We start from the raw sequence: 25584 nt of genomic DNA, 5'->3' as shown, positions 1-25584 counted from the left end.
GTGCGACGAGTAGCATTGGTGGCATTCAACTCTGCTGCTCACAACAAACCTTCCCTAGTCATAGACCTGCTCGACTCTGTGCTACCACAGCTTTATGCTGAAACTGCAGTCAAGGTAAAGAATCTGTAAAGTTAGTAAAGTTCAGTCAAGGTAGCAGTAGAATAGTACTCACTTTTGTACCTACCTCGGTGGTGTAGTGGTCAAGGCGCTCGCTTTTTCGTTTTTTTTTTTTTTTTTTTTTTTTTTTTTTTTTTTAATGTGTTTTTTTATTTAATTATTACACGCTAAGCAACAAGGCAAGGCCATGTGTGTTTTTAAAAATATGTATAGCGATAAAATAAATAGGTAACATATATAAGTACAATCACAAAGATTATTCACCCATGGCAATATTTACAGTAATATAATAGAAAGTAATTATTGATTTAAAATTCGCGTTGCGCGGAAAAAAACTACAAACTCGCAATAGCACCAAAATATGAATAAAAGTAATAATTCATTAATTAGCTTATTTAATCACAGCAAGTTATTTTTTATAGGATTACAATATTCGGAATGTACTCGTATGGGGAAATAAGTTTGATGGACGTACTAATAATTAATTCACTGTATAGATCGGGGTAATTGAATAATTTTCTTTTGCCGTCTTGACAGATTTTAGGTCTTTTGGACCGGAAGACTTGATTAGAGAGTAAAGAGTGAGTCAGCTATGAAAAAAAGTACTACTCAGTCAACGATTCAGATCCGAAAACATTAACTAATAATGGACGCCGGACGGGGTCATACCCAGAGATTGAACTATGATTTTAATCTTGGATTAAGGAATCTGATAGGTTGATTTCAATTTTTCAGCCTATAAGATTGCTTAGGTAAAGATTAAAAGTTAGATTACTTAATTAAAGATTTGCTTATTTAAAGATTAAAATTTCTTGTTTAATTAAAGATTAAAAGTTAATCATAGTTTGACAATTTTTTTAGCCTATCAGATTGTGTTGATCCAAAAGTTAATCACAATTCAATTTCTGAGTGTGGCCCTGCCATAAGCAGTCCACTAAAAAGTGTTTTCTTATAACTCAATCACTCTTAAAGCATCTCAACAATATAGATTCACTTGATTTCACATCCAATACTCCTGAATAGATTGATAGAATCCAACTTTGAATAGTCACACCTATGCACACACAACGGTAACTTCACTTCTTAATTGAGCACACTATCACAAGTCCCTCCTTATGGAAGAGAACACACAGGAAGGAGGTAGAGATAAGACGCCTTAGTGCTAGGTTACAGGTTCGATTCCCGTCCCTGGTGCGGATTTTATCCTGAACATAACGTTCTCGGAACGGCTGTCTTTCTTCTATCCTGTCCTCCTCTCTCCGCTTTCGGAACAATAAGACCTTGGCAGTTACAGTTCCCTCTATCAAACCTCCTTAAAAAAAATTTAGCAAACAACTTCGAGCATCCAAAATATTGTCTCTTTTGTTTTTATTATAATTATTATTTGTTGTTTTTCCGATTTTCATGAAACTTGGCATAACACATTCGGTACTTTTGGTACTCAATACATCTCCGTAGCTATTTTTTTTTAACAATACTTTCTTTATTATTATTTTATTTTGCATTTTAAATTACAATTAAATACAATAAATTGAAAAATAGAGACAAAAAAGGGGGCTATTTATAATACCTAAATACAAGTTTGGTACTTGAGTTCTTCATAAGATATTTTAATTGGAATTAAAGTGCTCTACAGCCCATTCAACTAAAGTTGGCATTCAACTAATTCAATTTATTTTTGACTCCCTCCCCAGATAAGAACCCGGCTCTGAACGATTTCGTGGCCACCATCAAGAACAGTCCCGAACTGCAGACCATATTCGATTCCATGCAGAAAGATTCCAGCCTGTCCAATCAGCAAGATCCTCACATGATGGATATGAGTTAGATGTCTTCATTCCCTTTTTTACTTTCTTATTCCTCTTTTAAACCTGTGAATGTATTTTTGATCCCCGGGTTGTATCTTTTATTTAGTTAAAAAGATATCAAAGAAAAAAAGCTGAAAAACAGTTTCATTCTGACCTTTTAAGTATTTTCCTCTTTTAATTTTATTATTTCAATCCTTCGAATGTATATTTTTGATCCCCGGGTTGTATTGTCACACTGTGACCAATACAAGATAGTGTTTGATGTTTTATTTACCTAGTTAAAAAGGCAATTTTTCCTGCTGAGGTCAACAGTTAAAAGACCAAAGTTATAAATGGGGTTTCAAAGCATTTGTACTCTCTTTCGACTTTTTAATCTGAACTTTGTATTTGTGTGTTGGTGCTACTGAGTTTGATTCTTGATTCAATCGTGCGATGCAGTCGGAATTTTTAGAATAGAATCCAACTTTGAATAGTCACACCTATGCACACACAACGGTAACTTCACTTCTTAATTGAGCACACTATCACAAGTCCCTCCTTAAGGAAGAGAACACACAGGAAGGAGGTAGAGATAAGATCCCTGTTAAGGAGCAATAGACCACACTCACATTTGGCTGGTTCAATTTAACCCTTTGGTGACCTATTTTAATTGTAGTTTACATCGGTCACTAAAGGGTTAAATAATACAATGCCCGGCCCCCCGAGGACGGGACCAAAAATTAAACCTAATCTGATTGGGTAATTATTTCATGAAGATTAACCAATCAAGTGCGAGATCTATTTATGGCTGGGCAACAGAGTTTAAACTCGGTTTAACTCTTTGAACAATCTGATTGGTTGAAAATTTTGAAATCAACCAATCAGATTCCTTCCAAGAGTTAAACTTAAACCGGGTTTAATCTCTGATGGTGGATTTCACCAATGACTTAATGAAAGATTTCACTAATGGGAGAATTTTTAATGATTCTTAAAAGGATTTTTAAATAATCCAAACGGAGTTTTTAAAAACTCCTCCTTTATGATCACTAAAAACTTTTTTTTTAATCATTAAAACTGTTTGGATTATTAAAAACTCCTTTTTGAATTACTCGTAAATATTCTCTCATTGGTGAAATCTCTCATTAAGTCATTGGTGAAATCCACCACAGATGTGGCCCCGGCCATGAAATATTTATTTAAACCAGACAAACATGACTGTGAGATCGTGTTAAGTTAAACACAAGAGGATGTGTTCAGCGCTACACTTGCCATAACGCGGGTCCAAGCGGGTCTTCTTAGATTCATTAGAGGGAGTTTAACACTCGGAGCCTTCAGACAGGGACTTTTACCTTGTGAACATACGTGAGTACCCACAGGTTGAACACTCTTACAGGGCTTTGCGCTCTCTGGAAAAGGTGTTTTCCCCTCACAAGAAGGTTGTAAGGATCTTTTCCCCTCACATGAAGGTTGGAAGGATCTTTTCCCCTCACATGAAGGTTGGAAGGATCTTTTCCCCTCACATGAAGGTTGGAAGGGACATACACTTTCACATGAAGGGGAAGAGTGAGTACCCACAGGCACACCGTTACACAAAGGCTTCGAAGCCCCCGCGAAGGCTAAAGAGGGAGTACCCACAGGTTTGAGACACGGGGGCTTTGCACCCCCTGGAAACGGTCTTATCCTTCTACATGAAGGTTGGAAGGGACAAACACCCTCATATGAAGGGGACAAAGGTTGAACACCGTTACACAAAGGCTTCGGAGCCCCCGCAAAGGCCCTCTCATACCTTGGACCCAGATGACATCGAAGTCCCTCACTCAAGGGCCGCGTCCCCGCGGGTTGGGGCCGGGGTCACTGGGCAGGGCTCTGGCATTGGTCGCACGCCTCCATCGTCGCATTGAACTCCTCAATCTGGAGGGTCATCTCGAAGAAATCGAACTTGGTGTGCACGAGCCGTGAGGCCTGTTTGAGAATAAGGCCGGCGTCTGTGCCAGGCTTGACCGCCAGATGGGCGGAAAGGGCGGCCTTGTCCAGACTGAGCGCCCAGATGCGCAGGTTGTGAACTTTTTCTACGCCCTCAATGTCGAGGAAAGTGTTGAGCACGTCCGTGAACTCCACCCCTCGTGGTATACCTGGAGAATAATAATACATTGACCTTAATATCTGGGTGGTATACCTGAATGAGGTTCCGGGTTCGAATCCCACCATCGATCGACAAAACATTTACACTCGTATTTCGATTTGAAATATTTCAACGTGTTAGTAGATTCTTTCTGATTGTGTCTCTTTTCGCGCATCTGATAAGGGACATACTACGAGATGTGTATGCTACGACACAGACTACAAGAGTCTAATGTGGCAGTTGTTTCCTTGCTATGAAATAAAAACGGCAATGAAACACTTTCTTTTGTAGCCAGTTTCGATTCTGGGGCGGGAATCGAATAAGATGATCCTGAACGGATAAGGTTCGTTCTCGGAACGGCTGGCTTTCTCCTATCCTGCCTTCCTTCTCTCTGCGATTTCGGGACGATAAGACCTTGGTAGTTACAGTTCCCTCTATCAATTAATATTGGAAGACTTGAGATAGTAATCAAACATGTGAGGTGACTTGCGACGAGTAAAAGTAATAATATTACATTTAATAGGATTAACTATTAATTTTATTTATTTACCACAAAATTAGAAGAGGTTGCCAACATTTACATATGTACGGAGGTGCAACAGTGAATATTTATATTTATCTGATATAAAAGTATGTACCATGTAGATAACAGATAGTAATGTGTGTAAACTGTAAACCAAGATTATTACAAAAATAGAATGTTGATATAAATTGAAAATAAGGAACTGATAAGAACAATCTGGCCAACCTGGTTAGCTTGGAAGGTAGTGCGTCTGCCTTGTACGAGTAAGCACTAGATCCCGAGTTCGATTCATGCCCGGGGCGAATTTTATCCTGAATGGATAATGTTCGTTCTCGGAACGGCTGGCTTTCTCCTATCTTGTCTTTCTTCTCTCTTCAATTTCGGGACGATACGACCTTAGCAGTTACAGTTCCCTCTATCAAACCTCTTCAAAAAAGTATACTTACACACAATAGTCCTAAACTAAAAAGGACGCGACACACAAGAGATCAAGAATAATACTTACGTATAATGGTATACTTTTTTTATACTTACGTATAATGGTGCTGACGGCATCAGCATTGTTCTGGTTGTTCAGCACGGACACCGGGTTCGAATCCCACCATCGATCGACAAAACATTTACACTCGTATTTCAACGTGTTAGATTCTTTCTGATTGTGTCTCTTTTCGCCCATCTGATAAGGGACATACTTCGAGATGTGTATGCTACGACACAGACTACAAGAGTCTAATGTGGCAGTTGTTTCATTGCTATGAAATAAAAACGGCAATGAAACACTTTCTTTTTTAGCCAGTTTCGGTTCTCGCCCGGGGCGAATTTTATCCTGAACGGATAAGAATCGTTCTCGGAACGACTGGCTTTCTCCTATCCTGTCTTCCTTCTCTCTGCGATTTCGGGACGATAAGACCTTAGTAGTTACAGTTCCCTCTATCAAACTTTTTTAAAAAATAAAATAAAAGGTTTCTGATGGTCTCTTACCTTCCATAAGTACAATCATAATGTCTCTCAGTATGGTAAAGGTGGTAGCCAACACTAGGAGGGCAAACAGAAATGTACAGATGGGATCCACGAGTACCCATTCAGGCTGCAAATCAGAAATAATCAAGATTAGTTAGGTGCTCATAGAATAGAATAGATTTTTACCTTATGTCAAATCAATTCATTGGCCATTCAGGCTGCAAATCAGAAATAATCAAGATTAGTTAGGTGCTCATAGAATAGAATAGATTTTTACCTTATGTCAAATCAATTCATCAATTATTCAATTGTGGTAAAGCAGAGCCTTTTTCATAACTTTTGTGGATATCACAACATTACTAAGTGGCTCCTTTACAATCAATTTCCATATTTTAATAAATTTTGTACACTGGTAATGCCGCCACTGGTCGCTACTCGATTAAAGCTATTCAATCCATCTGATGAGAGGCATACTACGGGATGAGCATGCTACGACACAGACCACATGCGTCTAATGTAGCAGTTGTTTCATTGCTACGAAAAAAAACGGCGGTGAAACACTCATCTAAAAAAAAAAAAATCATAAATTATTTATGTGTGGTAAAGCAGAGCCTTTTTCAAAACTTTTGTGGATATCACAACATTACTAAGTGCCTCCTTTACAATCAATTTCCATATTTTAATGAATTTTGTACACTAGTAATGCCGCCACTGGTCGCTACTCGATTAAAGCTATTCAATTGTCCTCACGAGACTGAGTGCACCCGAACTATTTTACCTTATAATAAAACCAAAAAACAATTGGTAAAATATTGAGTCTCAGAAGGACTGGCTTTCTCCTATCCTGTCCTCATTCTCTCTTCGATTTCGGGACGGTGAGACCTCTTTTTTGTTACAGTTCCTATCAAAACTCTTTAAAAAAAAAATTGTGCATGAGGTGTAATCTCCGAAAGCGCTGTACAAAAAAAAATCATTACCTTAAAATAAATGACGACAGCCGCCACAAACACGCCGAATGACTGCAGGAAATCTCCCAGGACGTGAATAAAGGCGGCTCGTACGTTCACGTTCACATCTTCTCGTACACCTCCATGGGAGTGAGAGTGTTGATGTAATGTACATCCCATTCTGGAAATAAGGTAATAAATAAATTACAGCTCCATGGGAGTGTGAGTGTTGATGTAATGTATACCTCATTCTAGAAATAAAGGAAACAATTAAGTGAGGACGGGATTTTTTTTTTTTTTTTTTTTTTTTTTTTTTTTTTTTTTTTTTTGTAAGGAATTTGGAGGGCGGGATTTTTTTTTTTTTTTTTTTTTTCAAGGTTTGAAGGAAGGTTATAATAGTAGTGCTTATTATTGATTTGATTTTTCAGCACAACTCTCAGAACATACTAAATTTTTATAAATGGTATACCTACACCTGCCCATCCGTATAAGCAGACCTTGGGGATGGGGAATAGGACCAGTAGTAGGCTACTACTAACTACTATCATTGTGGTCAAATTCTCAAAAAATGTTGAGGATAAAATTCCATACCTCGACTGGAATTGACAACACGCCCTCCTGATTACCAGGTGAGCGTCTTGACCACTACACCACCAAGGCAGGCGTAAATTAGAAGTCCCTTGTTTTCTAGTATCGGCTACTTCGGACTGGATAGGCCCATTACGCTAGTAATGTCGCCACTGGTCGCTACAATTTTTTTTAGCCAGATCACAGAGAATACTTACAGGACATTAACAATGAGTCCAAACACAGAGGTGTACAACATGATGGTGGGTTCTATATCAAAGTTCTTGGTGATCACTCTCTCTATAGCTATGTACAGCAGAATCCCCGTCACTACCTGCAACGCCACCCCTGCTACCAGCTTGTGATGTACTCAGTGCATGGGAGAGGGAGAGGGGGAGACGGGCCTGTGTTTATAAATAGTCCGGCCCTGATTATATGTGCAAAAAATTGTGAATACTGTCGTATTTTTTTTTTTTTTTTTCCAAGATGAGTGTTTCACCGCTGTTTTTATTTTGTAGTAATAAAACAACCCCTACATTGGACGCGTGTGGTCTGTGTTGCAGTATGTGTATGTCCCTCATCAGATGGGCGATAAGAGACACAATACTTTCTATCCAGGTGCTGGGTCAACACGAAAACGCCAGAAATCGATAGATGGCCTCTTAAGAGAGAAGGAAGGAGAAACCAACATTGAGGCTGAGTGGTCCCCGCAACAGCCAGTCACGGAATCAATCATTAGCATGCTAAAAAAAACTGACCCCACCGGGAATCGAACCCGGGTCTCCCGCGTGCAAGGCGAGCACAGTGACAACTACGCCATGATCTACTCACCCATATGAGTAGTACAGAAGTGAGGGCTCCTAATACTTCCGCTCGATACCAGCCGAATGGCATTTGTTTGGTGGCCGGACGCGAGGCTACCCATAACGCGATGAGGGATATCATAAACGAGGCAAAGTCTGTGAGGAGATGCGCAGCGTCCGTAGCTATGGCCAGACTTCCCGAGAAATAGCCACCTGGGGGAGAGAGAAAAACAGTGGTTTGAGTGAAAGAGACTGCCTTATAGAAACATGGGGTGAATGGAAGAGACTATCTAATAGAAACATAGGGTTGAAATTGCTCTAGGAAATCATATATTTCCTTCTTTTTTTTACATTTAATTTTAACTTTTAACCAAGGTCAGCCACTCACTACGAGGCAGACCTGAGACCTGATCAAGTCTGCCTGTCGGGTCTATCTCATATTGTGTGTGCTCATCAGGTATCAGGTAGATCTGACCTTTATTAGGCCAGCCAATAAAGGTCAGATCAGATGGACCTGACAGGTACACCTGATCTGTGGCCAAGTGATAAAGAGTCCGAAGGTGATGTGTTCGAATCCCAGCCGACGCGGAAATTTTCTGTCAAATCTTTCCGAACCAGGTAGCCATCACACAATTCCGACAAGAACTTCTTACGACCTCCCTATTACTTACCTACGATCTCGCATATCATAAACACCAAACACAAGATCGAGGCGAACCAAAGTTTTCTCCTGGCTTTCTTATCGTTTTTGTTCTTCCTCTCTCGGTGACAATGGTCCTCTTCATCATCAACTGAAATTTGAACCAAAAATAGTTGACTGATATAACATAGGACACTTTTGTGTAAAAATAGGAAACTGATATAACATGGGAAACTTGTGTAAAAATATGTACTTATATATATCCGATAGAGATAGAAGAAATTAATTTTATTTATTTACCACAAAATTAGAAGAGGTTGCCAACATTTACATATGTACGGAGGTGCAACATGTTGCAATGAGATGTAACATCCTATCTATGAGAGTAACGTTATCAATAGAATGTCAAGGAGCTAGGGTGGTGCTTCGACTCTGCCAAGTTAAGAGTGTCGCGGGTTTTCCTTTCGCTAATTCCATACCATTTCCATATTTCCTGAAGGTAGGAAATTATGGTACCATCAGGTAGGAAATGTGGAAATGGTACAATGCGAAGTAATGTTCCATTTCCCTATTTTCTATCACTGGCACCAAAAATTGCAAAAAGAAAATTCGACATGTGTTGCTGTTTTCGGACTGCCATTTCGTCAACAAGAGCTGCTGTCATCAATATATCGCTGTTGGTGGGAGCCCAAGCCTGATTGATATTGTAGTGACACTGGTGAACATTTATCAAAGAAAGGAAATGACCTATAGATTCACCAGAAAAAAGTACTTTGTGCGACACAAACTGAAGTGGTGATTCATAAACAACCGCGCAAGTAGGTACTCTTTACAAGAAAAGACAACTCACTATGCGAAGCTGCGGAGTCCTGCGTGCAAGTACTGCATGTTAACACGCAGAACACCTATTGCCAACAAAAGGCCCGTTTACCATTTGTCGTTCGGAAAAAAATCTTGTCGTGCTTAGCTGGGAACGCTCCTTTACATTATACCTACAGGACATTCGGGAAAAAATGGGATGAAATTCACAAGTGGGAACAGGCCTGAATAATAAAGTACCTAACTAGCGTTCAGCTCAGTCAACTTCAGATAGTTTCGGTAAGTCCAAGTCAACAAATAAAACATCATGTGTGGGATCGGCATAACATCAAACATCATGTGTGGGACAGTATGGTAAGTCGAATTGTGACTTACCATACTGGTAAGTCACAATTCGACACATGTACTCCCTAATCAAGGACCGACAAGCATTTACATTATTAAAAACTGAAAACACTTCAAATTCTCCTTTTTTACTTTCCTTATCTTATACGAAGGAAAAAGTAAAGAATTTGCTATTCGTTCAAAAAATTTCGAAACATAAAATGCACAGCCCGTCGCGAGTCAAATAGAACACTGGTGCTAGTTTTCAACTATTCTGTCGCCGCGCGTTTCCCCGACTTGGCATGTCACCTGTCCAAACAATCAGGTCTTTATCGTTCATAGCACACAGCACAGGTTCTAGGTTGACAAGGTATTTGCTTTCCGATAAGGCCGAGAGCACGGTACAAATTAATTCACAGGGTACTATGATCTCGATGAGAGGCTGAGTGCAACACGAGATAATGGCCTAGCGCGAGGCGACAGGGAGAGGTCACACGCAGTCACCCCTGGGGGTCCTGTCACACACAAAGTCACCCCTAGGGGCCCTGTCATACGCACAGTTACCCCTAGGGGCCCTGTCACACGCACAGTCACCCCTGGGGGTCCTGTCACACGCAGTCACCCCTTGCGGACTCTTATCCTTGTTTACAGGGATTTTAGTCTTGAAGTGTGTCCACGCACAGTCACCCCTGCGGGTCCCAGAGGCAAGACTCGGCAACGGGGGACTTTGGTCCTTGTTTACAGGGATTTTGTCGTAAAGTGTGTCCACGCACTGTCACCCCTGGGGGTCTTGGAAGCAGAACTCCGCAACGGGGGACTTTAGTCCTTGTTTACAGGGATTTTGGTCTTAATGTTTGTCCACGCACAGTCACCCCTGGGGGTCCCAGAGGCAGGACTCGGCAACGGGGGACTTTGGTCCTTGTTTACAGGGATTTTGGTCTTGAAGTGTGTCCACGCACTGTCACCCCTGGGGGTCTTCGAAGCAGAACTCCGCAACGGGGGACTTTAGTCCTTGTTTACAGGGATTTTGGTCTTGAAGTGTGTCCACGCACTGTCACCCCTGGGGGTCTTCGAAGCAGAACTCCGCAACGGGGGACTTTAGTCCTTGTTTACAGGGATTTTGGTCTTGAAGTGTGTCCACGCACTGTCACCCCTGGGGGTCTTCGAAGCAGAACTCCGCAACGGGGGACTTTAGTCCTTGTTTACAGGGATTTTGGTCTTGAAGTGTGTCCACGCACTGTCACCCCTGGGGGTCTTCGAAGCAGAACTCCGCAACGGGGGACTTTAGTCCTTGTTTACAGGGATTTTGGTCTTAATGTTTGTCCACGCACAGTCACCCCTGGGGGTCCCAGAGGCAGGACTCGGCAACGGGGGACTTTGGTCCTTGTTTACAGGGATTTTGTCGTAAAGTGTGTCCACGCACTGTCACCCCTGGGGGTCTTCGAAGCAGAACTCCGCAACGGGGGACTTTAGTCCTTGTTTACAGGGATTTTGGTCTTGAAGTGTGTCCACGCACTGTCACCCCTGGGGGTCTTCGAAGCAGAACTCCGCAACGGGGGACTTTAGTCCTTGTTTACAGGGATTTTGGTCTTGAAGTGTGTCCACGCACTGTCACCCCTGGGGGTCTTCGAAGCAGAACTCCGCAACGGGGGACTTTAGTCCTTGTTTACAGGGATTTTGGTCTTGAAGTGTGTCCACGCACTGTCACCCCTGGGGGTCTTCGAAGCAGAACTCCGCAACGGGGGACTTTAGTCCTTGTTTACAGGGATTTTGGTCTTAATGTTTGTCCACGCACAGTCACCCCTGGGGGTCCCAGAGGCAGGACTCGGCAACGGGGGACTTTGGTCCTTGTTTACAGGGGTGTGGGAGGATTGCCTACAATCTGAAATTCTGCTCTATCAAGGAGGGAAGTACAATGTAGAATGTAAGTGAACTGTGTAAAAACACATGTTCGATTATTTATTTGGTTCGTTCATTCAATAAAGCCGTGCTATTGTACATGAAATGTAATACAGTCGAACCTGGATAAAGAGGACTCGGATAAAGAGTAGAACTGGATAAAGAGGAAAAAAATCGTGGTCCCTTCATTTTTGACCCAAAAGCCTGGTTAAACAGCAAAATCGAGCCTCTATAAAGAGCAATGATTTTTTCCGGAAAAATCACGTGTTTACAGTCACGAGCCTCTATAAAGAGCAATTTTGTTTTTCTGGACCTCTATAAAGAGCAATTTGTAGAAACTTGTCGTATTCTGTCGAGAGCGGTTTGTTTTTCTAACCCCTTCTTTGCCTGCTGTATGAGACTCATTTCATCAGTTTGACCCGGACCTCTATAAAGAGCAATTTGTAAATTTAGAACCTCTCTAAAGAGTAGATTATTTAAAGAGCAAACCTCTATAAAGAGCAAAATATTGCCGGTCCCTTGGATTGCTCTTTATCCAGCTTCGACTGTACTGCTGAAAGAATGGCACTATACCTGTCCTACCTACCTCGACAGTGTATAAATAAAGCACTACCCTAATTCATTCAGATTTCAAACAATGCGGCATGGTTATCAGACTGCACAGGTCCCCATTGAGCACTGAAGCAATTGAATTAAAAGTTCATTAACTGTTTTCATTAAGCTGAGTTTCCTGTATGAGGTTAATGTAAATGCAGTTTCTTTGTGTTATTATGTCACAACTTCGGTGCTCACTGCAGCATTGTAGGATTTTCCCAATATCTCAAGAATCCTAAAATCCAATGTTTACCTACCATGCTGGCACCGGTCGCTATGCGCATTTATATGTCATAGCTACACATTTTCCTCACGAGGCTGAGTGGGCCCCGCAACAGCCAGTCACCGAATCAATCATTTGGATGATACAAATTTCTTGACCCCGCCGGGAATCGAACCCGGGTCTCCCGCGTGCAAGGCGAGCGCAGTGACCACTACGCCATGGGAGCTGACGTATGAGGTTAATGTGAGTAGGTGAGTAGCTTGTCACCGAATGGTGGGAAAAACCCTCGCCAGTTATATAGTGACGTTAAATATCTAACAAAATAAACAATAACCTCTCTATTAGATCGCTCAGTAGCCTTTTGGGTAGCGTTCAGGTCTTCTGAGCATATTATGATTCTTTTGTGTTAAAATCTAATTAGACCACATGCGTCTAATGTAGCCGTTGTTATGCCGCGAAATAAAAACGGCCGTAAACAATCATCTTAAAAAAAAAAAAATCAGTTCTCTGCATTATTCTGAGTACAGTGGTGTGAACAGAAAAGGCTTAGGTATTCTCTTATGAAGTTATGACTAACGAGGTAATGAGTTATGAGCTTATGAGTCTACATCTCAATAGTAGTCACGTGAGGACGAAAGAGGCTTAACGACTCATTCTCTCACGAGTGAATACTTAGGTACTTTGAATGACTCAGATTAGCAGATTTTGTTTAAACAAAACCAAGAGTCAGTGACAGATTAAGTTAGAACAAAAGAAAACTGACTTCTAGTGAGCGTGTTACTCTACGCAGAACACTGAGAAAAAAACTAGGGTGCCGGAACACAAATCGAGTGACTGGGTTCCGGAACTCTAATATTGAACTCTGTATCGGGAAACTCGACACTATAGTACAGCATTCCAACATTCTAAACCAGGAGAAGTAACCCAATAGGTAATAGAGTTCTTCAAAACTAACTTGTGGCACCCTATCACTAATTTTTTACTTCCCTATCCTATAGGAAGGAAAGTAATGTATTCTCAGTGTATTATAATGAAAAAGTTTACTACAATCGTGTGGTAAAATGCTAACTTACCATTTGGGAAGTTCCGAGTTCGAGTCCAAGCTAATCAGACATTCTGAGCTTGAGCTCCATAATTCAAGACGAAACTTCCCACGTAACAACTTTCCCCACGTGGTAACCAGTTGCTGGTTGTTGGTACTCTTATAAATTTTACCTAATAGAGATACCATCGACAGCGGACTGAAAAGCCCCTTTATTGCTGACACACCTGGCACTTTTTCCATTCATCTTGTTTACCTACACAGACCTAAAGGACACAAGACTTTCACTTCACAAGACACTAAAAACATGGGAAAAAAACAAGCTACGAAGCTACTGATAAGGAAACTATTTAGAATATTTAGGTACGACATTACTGATGGAAATTTGCAGAGTTGCAAAAAACGAAATAGATAATTTGAAAGCTTGCTGGTCTAAAGGCTAGAGGTTATGATATGTACCTCTAGCTAGATATACTGCACTTGTCTATTTACAATAGAAATTTAAAAAATAGGATTACCTACAGAAAAATTAACTTACCACAGAAAACGCCTCGAAAAAATTCGCACAAACAAAGTGAACACTGCCTGCACCCCTTGCTTTGACTCGACCATGGCTTAAACATGGACTCACACACCTCCTCTGTCACTCGATCATGGCTTAAACACATTGAACGTCTTTTTTTTTTTTTTTTTTTTTTTTTTTTTTTTTTTTTTTGCCATTCGCGATTTCGCGAAATTCCGCGAAATATCACGAACTAAACTAACTGTAAGTAATGTACCAGTATGACATATCATTTCACAATGTTTTTCCTTCATAAATCATGTGGTAACATCAGATTTTGGATTGAGACCATTTTTCGCGATTTCGCGAAATTTGCAAAGTTCGCGAATCTCAATATTGCCAAAATATTCTTTGCAAAAAATCGAAGAGATACGGGTTTTTTTATTTTATTTTTCGAAAACTCCAACAGATTGGAAGTAATTTGAGTGGGTCATATGTCATATATTGGTGTACCCCTGTATAGGCCGTGCTTATTCATCATGTGAGTAAGAACTACTTACCAAGCATTACACCAGGAGACATCATGAGAATTAACCGGGCAAGATGATGAATAGCAAGACAGGGCTTTGTTCAAATGCTTCGTTGTGGGTGAAATAAAAATAGGAGATTCTCTTTGAATGGACATATGGTTTGGTTTGAGGGTGGTTCTGTCTTCCGATGGGTCCAACTCATCATCAGACTGGTCGGCACCAAGCAAAGGCGTAGAATCACTCGTGTTCATATTATCACAGAAAGAGACACTATAAGACTGGACGCATTGAGGGGAGTCTTCAGACATTTTGACACACAAGAGGGAGTTTTTTCATTGGAAAAAGTTGGTGTGTGTTCCTTTTGTTGTTTTCAATTTCAATGTTTTACAGGTTCCTGAAAGAAAAAGAAGGAGAATAAAGAAAGGGAAATCAGTGTGTTTGGTGTTTAACATGCGTCCTTACACAAATATGCCTTGCCATGCCATTACATCAAATGGAGGACAGGAATTACTTATTTGTTATTAGAACTTGATATGACAAAGGGCCTTTCTCTGACTCAATTATTTTGTCACTGCTGGGATGTGAACTCAACATGAATTGAATACAACAGCTACCGTACAACTTACTGGTAGGCACTTCAAAATAAAGAGAATTCTACTGCATTGGTAGGAGGATAGAATAGATAGGTATACCTACCTTCACACTTAAGTATGTAATCTTGAATCTTAAATGTAAACATAGTCTCTAGTTATACCTGTTTTTCGTCATCATTTATTGTAAATTTTGTCATTATTTGTAAATTGTATATAATGTGAATTAACAATACAATAAAAATTTAATTGAATTGAAAAGTACCTACCTAATACATTGGAAGAAAAATAAAATATACCCATTTTATAATTTATTGAAATAATTATCATGTGGGTTCAGATTTTTATTTATTTCTTTCATGTTTAATTTTATTTTATATTTTCAAGGAAGTGAGGAAAAATGTTTTTGTTTGAACAACTTGAACAACTCTTCTCTGTCAACATTTTGTATTGCTCTGTAATTATGGTCAGGCATTATCATTATAATAATTACATATTGTCTCTCTTATTAAATCATTACATCTGCCTAGTGGATCAATACCGTAAAATGGGGTGAATAGGATCATGGGGGTGAATAGGATCTTTTTTGCCATAAAAAGTGTCAATACATTCAAAAAAGTTACTACTCAACATATTATAATAATTACATATTGTCTCTCTTATTAAATCATTACATCTGCCTAGTGGATCAATACCGTAAAATGGGGTGAATAGGATCATGCGGGTGAATAGGATCTTTTTTGGCATAAAAAGTGTCAATACATTCAAAAAAGTTACTACTCAACACATGATAAAGCAAGCTGATACAGATGATATTGGTATGAAATACCTAAATATTCAACTTTCACTTGATTTAGATCTAGATACCTCGAGAACAATCACCCTACATTGACCCAGGCACTTCAAAATAAAGAGAATTCTACTGCATTGGTAGGAGGATAGAATAGATAGGTATACCTACCTTCACACTTAAGTATGTAATCTCGAATCTTAAATGTAAACATAGTCTCTAGTTATACCTGTTTTTCACACTCGTGTTCATATTATCACAGAAAGAGACACTATAAGACTGGACGCATTGAGGGGAGTCTTCAGACATTTTGACACACAAGAGGGAGTTTTTTCATTGGAAAAAGTTGGTGTGTGTTCCTTTTGTTGTTTTCAATTTCAATGTTTTACAGGTTCCTGAAAGAAAAAGAAGAAGAATAAAGAAAGGGAAATCAGTGTGTTTGGTGTTTAACATGCGTCCTTACACAAATATGCCTTGCCATGCCATTACATCAAATGGAGGACAGGAATTACTTATTTGCTATTAGAACTTGATATGACAAAGGGCCTTTCTCTGACTCAATTATTTTGTCACTGCTGAGATGTGAACTCGACATGAATTGAATACAAATAAATACTTGCTTCCCCTACTCAACACATGATAAAGCAAGCTGATACAGATGATATTGGTATGAAATACCTAAATATTCAACTTTCACTTGATTTAGATCTAGATACCTCGAGAACAATCACCCTACTGGTCAATTCAATCAGAACAGAGTTTAAGAAATATTATGACATTAATCAAAACACTGGACTTCGGACTTTCAAATGTTTTGACAGTGATATGGAGGCTCCATGGGGGGTAATCAAGCTTTTTACCATATTACATCAAACAAGAAGTTTTCAATTTCCAAAGAAATAATGGTACCAGGCTCCATGGGGGGTAATCAAGCTTTTTACCATATTACATCAAACAAGAAGTTTTCAATTTCCAAAGAAATAATGGTACCTACCTACAAAAGATGTGAAAATATACCAACCTGTTCTCTATCGCAGCAATTGAAACACAAAATTACAAACACAGATACAAATTTAACAAGTAATAATCCTCGGTAGGAAAAACACATTTAACATTTAAACTTTGAAGAAGAAATCTCATAAGCACAAAGCACTGATAACTGATAAGAAAATGAAATAATGAAGAAAAGCTCCCCCCAGCAAAACTGGAAACGTCCCAACTTTTGAAGTTTTTTGTTTACAAAAATCGCGAGTTGAAAAAGTTGCTGAGAAGTCCGAGCTATGTTCACATTGGTTGGGCGAGTTTTAGCGTCGCGGTCTGGGTCCATATCACACAAAAGCAAGTCGAATAAACTCCACCTTTCTTCCAATTTTCCTTTAAAAAAAATATGTTCTGAAAAAAAAAAAAAAAAACCTAAAATTTGCATTTAGAGGAGACCTCAGATTTTAAGGGTTGATTTTTTACTTTTTTTTTATACTCGATATAGTGGCATCCGTTGAGGAGGGCCCTCTAATAAACTGACTAAATCTGACAACATAGCAAATAAAAAGTTGCTGAAAAATTGAAGTAAGTTGCTATCTTCCGCTTGTACTTTTCAAACTCAAAGGCATACTTTAAAGTTGCTGAAAAATTGAAGTAAGTTGCTATCTTCCGCTTGTACTTTTCAAACTCAAAGGCATACTTTAAAAAAAAAAAAAAAAAAAAAAGGAAAAAGGACTGACCTGAGTACCTGACACTGAATCTGAAACTCTGAAAGCAGCAAAACTTTGAGAAACTTTTACTTTAATTTTTGCAGAGGATAAAGAGGATTGTCAATTAGGAGGTATCAGACTCTGATTATTTGTCAAATTCTGTTTTAAACTGTCCTGAGACTTGTTTGGTCCTTTGGTCACCACTCACTCTTCCTCCCAGATGTAAGTACATACCTAGGTAATGATAAGTCTGAGTTGAATTTTTACTTTCTATTATTTCTGTAAAGAGGTTTGATAGAGGGAATCGAAACTGCTAAGGTCTTTTCATCCCGAAATTGAAGAGAGAAGAAACACAGAATAGGATAAAGTAATCTGTTACAAGAACAAATCTTGTCCATTTAGGATAGAATTTGTCTCGGACAGGAATCTAACCTGGAACCTAGCACTTCATAGGCTGTATTTGACTAATTTTACCTGCAATTTCTTTTCTTTACAGATATTGCTGAAGAGCTTCAACAGAAATCTACAAGTGAACATCAAATGAGATCACGTTGAACTATCTTCCTTTGGTGAAACACCATTTTTACCAAGAACCTTTTATTTTGTTCATCCACTAATCTCAAAGATGTCTGACAGTGAGGATTCATCTGATAGTGGTTTGTATTATTACTTTCTTTGTTTTCCCCCAAACATTTTCTTAGATGTTGAGGTTAGGGACCATAGTTAACAGTTAAATGTATGGAGAAGCCCTTAAGTAAATCATTATTATTTAATCAAAAAATAAATATACCTTGGGTAGCTATGTACTTGAATAGAAAATAAGGCGTTATTACCAACCAACATTAATGCAGTCAGTGTACAGGTTGCAAATTTTTATTACTTGTTTTATATCTACAATGGTCATGATGTACTTTTGTTCAATAACTTAATATACAAATTCTAAATGTACAAGGTACAAGAGATCTCTAGCTTTACTGATGAAACATAAAATGGCTCCCATTTAAATCTCTATTATTTGAAAGCCTCAAATCTTCAAAGTAGATGTTTCAATTGGAAGTGATTGGTAGGAAATGTATTCTCTTTAGTTGACTGGTGTGTTAATTTTTGAAAGTACCTATCTTTGCTAGGACGTGATCCCTCCCCAGCAAAAACAGATCACAAGAACCGTGAATCACCCCCGAAATCCTCAAAACCGACAATATCATTTGGTATGAAGAAACCCTTAGGAAACAAACCAATGGGAATTCAACTCAAGTTCAACACCCAGGTGAGTCCATTGTTTTCCCAAGCTGCATCCAAAATGGTTCAAATGACATACATGTTCCCATTGAAACATACTGAAAATAATAGTAATGATAATGTGTGTATTGTGTGTAAACTTCACAAAGATTGAACCCTACAGTCCCTAAACTAAACTTTCCCATGTTTCCTGATTTAACACCAGTTTTGTTTTTATTTGTTGTAGAAACTCTCAGCCTCCTCACAGCCTACATTGAAGCGACCTTCCAGTTCTGTAGCAGCTGTGTTTGGAGATGCAAGTGATGAGGAACCCGAGGAAATGCCTCCCGAGGCTAAGATGAGAATGAGGAACAAGGGAAGGTAAGAACTATGGACTGTAGAAGAGCAAAAAAATAAGCAAAATTTTGCATTTAGATAATATATTTAGGACGAAATGGTAAAAATAAAAAATTGAATTGAAGAGAATGACTAAATAAAGGGTGTTCCCTTAAGAATGCCCACATTTGAAATGCTAATAAAACGCAGATTATTAGGAGTATCAGAAAAAGTAATATTTCTATGGAAAGTACACACTTTGCCATTATGTATGGAATTCAGTCACATTCAGTCATTTGCCCCCAAGTGCTCTCTTGCAGGAGCCCATTTGTTGGACCCAATTGTCCACCATTTTTTTCACATATATCAACTGCACCACACCAAACGGTCAGTTTATGTGAATGTAGTGATTTCTCATGAATCACATGTGTGTTTTCAGTTCACCTATAGCACATAGCTACCTTACACTGTACCTAGTACCTAGCAACCACTAGTAGGTATATTAATCTTACATAATTTTTATTGTCTTTCTCAGGTACACGCCTACCTCTGCTGGCCCCAACTCGTTTGGTAAAACCAAATATGGTTTCATTGATACCAAAAAAGTCTTCGAGAAGAACCTGAAAGAGGCTGCCCTTGAACTTAACGAGGAAGAAAAGAAAGCCAAGAAAAAGTTTTAGACTGATCCCAGACTATTGTTGAATCTAGTGAGCTAAGATGTTGACGGCTGAGAAGAAGATTGTACTGATTGTATGAAATGAAGTCAAGCTTGTACAATAGATCTCAAATGAATTCAGATAGCTCAAGTGAACAAAACTATTGATAAGTGTGTTGAAATGGAACAGTAGAACTTTCAAAAAGCTCACTTTGAGGGTCTAGGGATTAGAAAAATGTCTGTTCCAAATACCTAAGACCTTGTTTAGACTGTGGGAAAAAAGGGACTTTTCAGTCCCATTCCAGCAGTTTAAGCAGGGTACAGGTACTCTTCCGTTCTATTGTTCGTATATGGTCAATAACACAAGCACAAGATCCCCATTAGCGTCGATGGTAGGATTTCATATAAAAATCACAGAACACTAGAAAAAGTTGCCTAATATGTAGACGCTGTTTCATTTACCTACCTTTAAAAAACTTGAATACTTTTTTGTCTATTTTAGCAAACATAATTATTACCCTATGAATTACTTATGCCTACCTCCAATTTTAGCTGAATTTCGTGCGTTTTACCTTGGTGTGAAATGTTATATAATATATTTCTCATGTACATATTTTTACTTATTTGAAAGAACAAAGTGTTCGTTGTCTTTGTGTGGACTTTTTGTTTGATATAGAGGTTTTATGTCATTGTTTATTAACTAGGTTGTTTAGTAATGGAGGTAAATCCTCCATCCAGTGATAGGTTACCCGCCTCACCCAGATAACTAGTCAGTCATTTTTGCAATTGGCCATGTTTTTTTTTCGTTTCAGAAATATCCAGACACATCTCTTCCTCTCTCTCCCTCATTTCCCTTATTTCGAATTCCACAAAATGTACCTACCTATGTCTGGATTCACTCTTCAAAATCATAAATCATGGTAAATACTAATCTGGATAGAGGGAAAAAAGAAAACATTGTTCAAAGTATTTTACTTCAAATATGTTTTTGCTAAGCAGTGTTTTTTCTTTTATTTCAAGCATTCAGTTTCACTACAAAATAGAGACACAATAAATAAATAATTATGATTATTTTATAACCGAAACTACTATAGAGGAAAATCGATCTACATAATATGTACATTTTATTAAAATTTAAACATCGAATAAATTTGTAAAATGCTAAAAATAATTGCATGGGTATAACATCAGGTACCTATATGAAAAGACCCCCGTGGCCGAGTGGATATCACACTAGGCTTGCACTCCGGAGGTCCCGGGTTCGATTCCTGTTGGGGTCACAGTTTTTTCGGCTCTGTGCTTGGATTATTCACAGTGGAAAAAAGTTGAAATAAACGTTGAATATCTAAATATCCTGTTAGAGTATGTGTAGCTCAGGTATGTACACAAATAGTTGATTTACAAAATAGAACAGGGCCAGTGAGATTTTGGTGTATAGTTGTATATACTACTAGAAATTATAAAATTAACAATTATTGGGATGCTATCAAAGTTCGGCTAGTCTAAACATTTTTACCTTTACTTAAAAAAAAAAAAAAAGTTTAAAACGTTTAGAATGTTTTAAATGTTTAAAATAAAAAAAAACGTTTTTTATGCCAACCCTGCTTAAAACTTCTTTCCCAAGTTAAAAAAATGCATCTATATATTCAATTGAAAAAAAAAAAAAAAATATTGTCTACAAACTGACAACTAAAGGAACTAAATATTTTCTAATTTACAGACATAAATATACGCATGTACAGAACTTTGAGTTAAAATTATGTAGGTGTAGTCAAACAAGCTTAAACATAAAAAAAAAGAAGAAGAAAATAGCAAAGTCACTTTAAACAATCAGTAGGTACAGAAGCGTTTGGTAATGAAATAGAGCATTTTCATAAGGACATCGATTTTTTTCTGAACTAGATTAATGATTAGGTAGTAAGCAGGTAGTCTGTAATCTGACACTACTAAATGTGATTGTACAATATAAATTTAATTTAATAGTGTAACAGTATTATAGATAAGACTTTAGTTCAAACCAGATGGTCCAACTTTGACCCACATACTTATAACCTAACCTAAGGAATCTTTGGCCCATCACCCCAGACAATCATGCTTGTCACGTACTCAGACCGGTACAGTTAGAACTTGGGTTATCACTACTGTACTATTCCTACTACCTTTTCAACTTATCATGCTTTTATCAAATGAATGCAACTTGGTATGCATTGCATAATGATAGCTTATCACGGGGATTTTGACCCTCATTAAAGTTTAAACTGATTTCAATTGCAAGATTGTTTCAATGTGTATTTCCTACGACCCCTGCACGTAGTCTGTCTCACGTTCTGGAACATGAGGGACATGCTATGGGCAATAGGAGTATGCTATGACCCATTGTAGGGGAAAGTGGCTATTAATATTTATTAGTTATCGCATAATAGAGAGCAGACTTTTTTTTTCTTCTTCTTTTTAGTTTTTATATCTAGGTAACTTCCTATTATAATTAATATTAGGGCCCAGGACCCTAGGTTATCATGTACCTACTGTGCTTTATAATTAATTACAAGCCCTAGGAATTCTAGGAAATTTTGGATATCTAATTTTATAATACTGGGCAGGGGCTTCTCGTATCATGTCCCCCAGGAATAACTTCATAATTATTCCTGTTTCGTTGGTAATTTTGGTTATTTACAAATTCTTTAACACATATAAAACATGGAGTTCATTGGGAGTCTACATTTCCATGTGGGAAATTATTGTTAGGATACTGTGTCCGAGTATTAACACGTTCAGAAGTCAACAATAATTTCAACATGAACCTATAGACCTGGGGTATAGTATACATAAGGCGCATTTTATAATAACAATTTGAATCTTAAATTACCTACTTCGTGAAATTTCGAAATTTTTCCAGTTATTTTTCTCTAAGAAGTCGAAAAATATCGGTCAAAAAACTTGGAATTTTCACATCAATAAGTCGGTATGTTATAGGTCTCTAATTACTAAATAAAATGCGCCTACTAAAAGCTAAGGTCAGCCACACACTATCAGGTAGACCTGACGACAGGTACCTACACCTGGTCAGTTCTACCTGATAGTGTATGTGCTCATCAGGTGTCAGGTATAACTGATCAGGTGTACCTGTCAGGTCTAGCTGATAATGAGTGTCTGGCCTAAGAGCTTCGGAGTTCAACAGGTACCGCCTCCTTATCCTCACATCATATTGATGCTAATCCTCACATCCATCTCACTAATCTCATTCTACAGGTGCCAATTTGCCATTTATGATATTATGTGCTGTGAATGAGTAATTTTGAAGTTTCTTTAGATTAAACTTCGTTTGTGTTTTACCAAAACTACCTACAATGGTACCTGCAGATTTCCTTCAGCAAAGTCCCCTTTTCCTGGCAGGTAGGTTCCTACAATAGTGAGTAGGTAGTAGGTAGGTACGTACGTAACTACAAACGTGCATAGTGATATAAATTACCTGTTACCTATACCTAAATATAGAAGCAATGGAAAACACTAACAGACTTATCATGATTGTAATCAATTCTCTTATCTGTTACACTTTTATTCGAGCAATATTTCATTCTAATTGACATACAATCAGCAGCTTTGGCAATTGATTCATCGTGTAGGTGTCAATCAAGGCAGTAAAATAATTTTATATTAACAACATATTCAACTTCTTCACGGTTGAAACCTAATGTCAAATAAGATCAGGGCCATGTAGCACCGTCAGGGAAAATTTCAACCTTCCTTCCTGATTTATACTCTGATTATTTGAATGTTGTTTACTTAGTTGATAAATGTGTCTAGTGTATGGGCCGAAACCATTAATAAGTCAATATATGGACCTAATTGTATAGAAAATTCTACCTACTAACAGGTGTAACAAGTGTTGTGCGGCACCGTTCTCTTATTCACCAATCTCAATGTAGCTCAACCTTTGTGGCCACAGGACCTATTCTTCCCCGTATTCCTTTTTCACTAAATTTTACAGCAGATAGAGCGGAATAGCGGATTTACAGTCCCGGGTTGACTTTCTCCAAATGTGTCGGTCTGTTTTTAAGCTTCCGGCACTCTAGTTTTTCTCTTCATATGAGGAGTGGCGTTTATCCTCACAAGGTTCCCTTGATAATGGAAATGGACTAAAAGCATTTGCTTCGTCACTTTGTCATGTACATTAATCCTGCCTCATGCCGAACATTAATTTCTACCATTAATAACCTTCGTGGTCACTTGGTCAGCATAAATACTTAGGTGCTTTTATGAACCACCTACTCGATAGTCTATTCTTATCTAGAAGTCACCTTGCACGTTAGACTAATATTCATTCACGCAATGTTTTTCTCCATAATATCTATACATTATACAACCTACGTTATACCAGTCGCTAACTGTTAAGAGCCAAGTTCCTCTTGAAATACCCCCCTGTACTCATATTGTGTACCTACTCCCCGCGTCATAATAAAGTGTCATCCTATCATCGTTCTCAAATTGCCCCGGAAGTTCAAATTGATTGATGCATCATCACGCAAAAAACATTACGTCAAAAGAAAAATACCAAGTAATTTACAGTTGCATGAGACCAAGTAATTTAAATACCAAGTAATTTACAGTCCTAATGAGACTAACTTCAATATGTCATCTCATTAGGTCATCCTGTAAACATTGTCATCATTATGAGCTTTATAATCCGGAATCACGAAATCGGAAGAGCGATTTGACAACAGCAGCATAGGGAGATACCGTCGCTCACTAATCCTCACATCATATTGATGGCAATATAATGGAGGTGAAACGCGGAGCACGAAATGGTTAGTATGTTCCCCAGGGCCGTCACGAAGTGCAACCTCCGGAAAGCATGATGCAGCTTCATATAGTGCGGACAATGGATGAGTTGGCCCAACTTATAGCGGCCGACTTCCTGGCCTACTCCGGCCGCTGCCTCTAGCTCTGTTTTGACCGTGATAAGGTGAATGACCGGTGGGACTATGTAGAGCCGAATGAGGAGCTCTAGGAGGAAGCAGAGGCTGAGGGTGCCCACCTGGAAATAGAGAAGAAGGACGTGGTTGGAACTTTTGCCTGCTCTGCGATAGATAAAGGAAATAAGTTCGCATAAAATAACAAATAAAGGAAAATAAGTTCGCATAAAATAAGAAATTATGTGTTTTCTTTCTTAGGAAAGAGGTAAAATGGACATCTCCACCAAAAGTAAAAACAGCATCTCCCCTAATGTTTATTCCATTGCACATTGCATACTCAAATAATTACACGGCATTCATACAAATTGTCACTTCAGTAGATAATGGTGGCACAATCACGAGAGAAGGGAGGTTCTTCCTGTACCTATACCTACAGAATGTCTGTGACATTTTTCCACATTGATACAACACGTAATACTCGGAAGACTAGAGCTTCTTCAAAAGAATACCTAATTCGTATTTCGCACATTATTTTGACGTCAAAATCACGTCACCTTGCACGTTAGACTAATATTCATTCACGCAATGTTTTTCTCCATAATATCTATACATTATACAACCTACGTTATACCAGTCGCTAACTGTTAAGAGCCAAGTTCCTCTTGAAATACCCCCCTGTACTCATATTGTGTACCTACTCCCCGCGTCATAATAAAGTGTCATCCTATCATCGTTCTCAAATTGCCCCGGAAGTTCAAATTGATTGATGCATCATCACGCAAAAAACATTACGTCAAAAGAAAAATACCAAGTAATTTACAGTTGCATGAGACCAAGTAATTTAAATACCAAGTAATTTACAGTCCTAATGAGACTAACTTCAATATGTCATCTCATTAGGTCATCCTGTAAACATTGTCATCATTATGAGCTTTATAATCCGGAATCACGAAATCGGAAGAGCGATTTGACAACAGCAGCATAGGGAGATA

General features: G+C 38.5%; 3 protein-coding genes across 3 annotated transcripts in view; 1 reads left to right on the top strand and 2 right to left on the bottom strand.

The window, feature by feature from the left end:
* Positions 1-605: 605 nt before the first annotated feature.
* LOC103505275 (zinc transporter 2-like) lies at positions 606-14707 on the bottom strand. The gene is made up of 8 exons (XM_026820501.1): positions 14430-14707; positions 8498-8682; positions 7855-8039; positions 7242-7357; positions 6487-6637; positions 5531-5636; positions 2405-4036; positions 606-1171 (listed from the first exon to the last, which is right to left on the bottom strand). The coding sequence occupies exons 1-7, from the start codon at positions 14705-14707 to the stop codon at positions 3756-3758; spliced, it is 1302 nt and encodes a 433-aa protein (XP_026676302.1). The 3' UTR covers positions 606-1171; positions 2405-3755.
* Positions 14708-17461: 2754 nt separating this feature from the next.
* LOC103505175 (PEST proteolytic signal-containing nuclear protein) lies at positions 17462-21207 on the top strand. Its single transcript, XM_008469493.3, has 5 exons — positions 17462-17692; positions 17967-18126; positions 18598-18737; positions 18936-19069; positions 19560-21207. Exons 2-5 carry the CDS (start codon positions 18096-18098, stop codon positions 19702-19704), a joined length of 450 nt encoding a protein of 149 aa, XP_008467715.1. The 5' UTR covers positions 17462-17692; positions 17967-18095; the 3' UTR covers positions 19705-21207.
* Positions 20979-25584, bottom strand: part of LOC103505168 (transmembrane protein 205) — a 21981-nt gene continuing 17375 nt past the window's right edge. Inside the window, exons 4-5 of the mRNA XM_008469480.3 lie at positions 24431-24714; positions 20979-22916 (exon numbers count right to left, since the gene is read on the bottom strand). Coding sequence (XP_008467702.1) covers positions 24433-24714 — 282 coding nt within the window. The 3' untranslated portion in view covers positions 20979-22916; positions 24431-24432. The remainder of the gene's footprint in view (positions 22917-24430; positions 24715-25584) is intronic.

Source organism: Diaphorina citri, unplaced genomic scaffold, assembly GCF_000475195.1.
Source record: "Diaphorina citri unplaced genomic scaffold, Diaci psyllid genome assembly version 1.1 scaffold9, whole genome shotgun sequence".
Taxonomy (NCBI): Eukaryota; Metazoa; Arthropoda; class Insecta; order Hemiptera; family Psyllidae; genus Diaphorina; species Diaphorina citri.
This window is presented reverse-complemented; position numbering and strand designations above follow the sequence as displayed.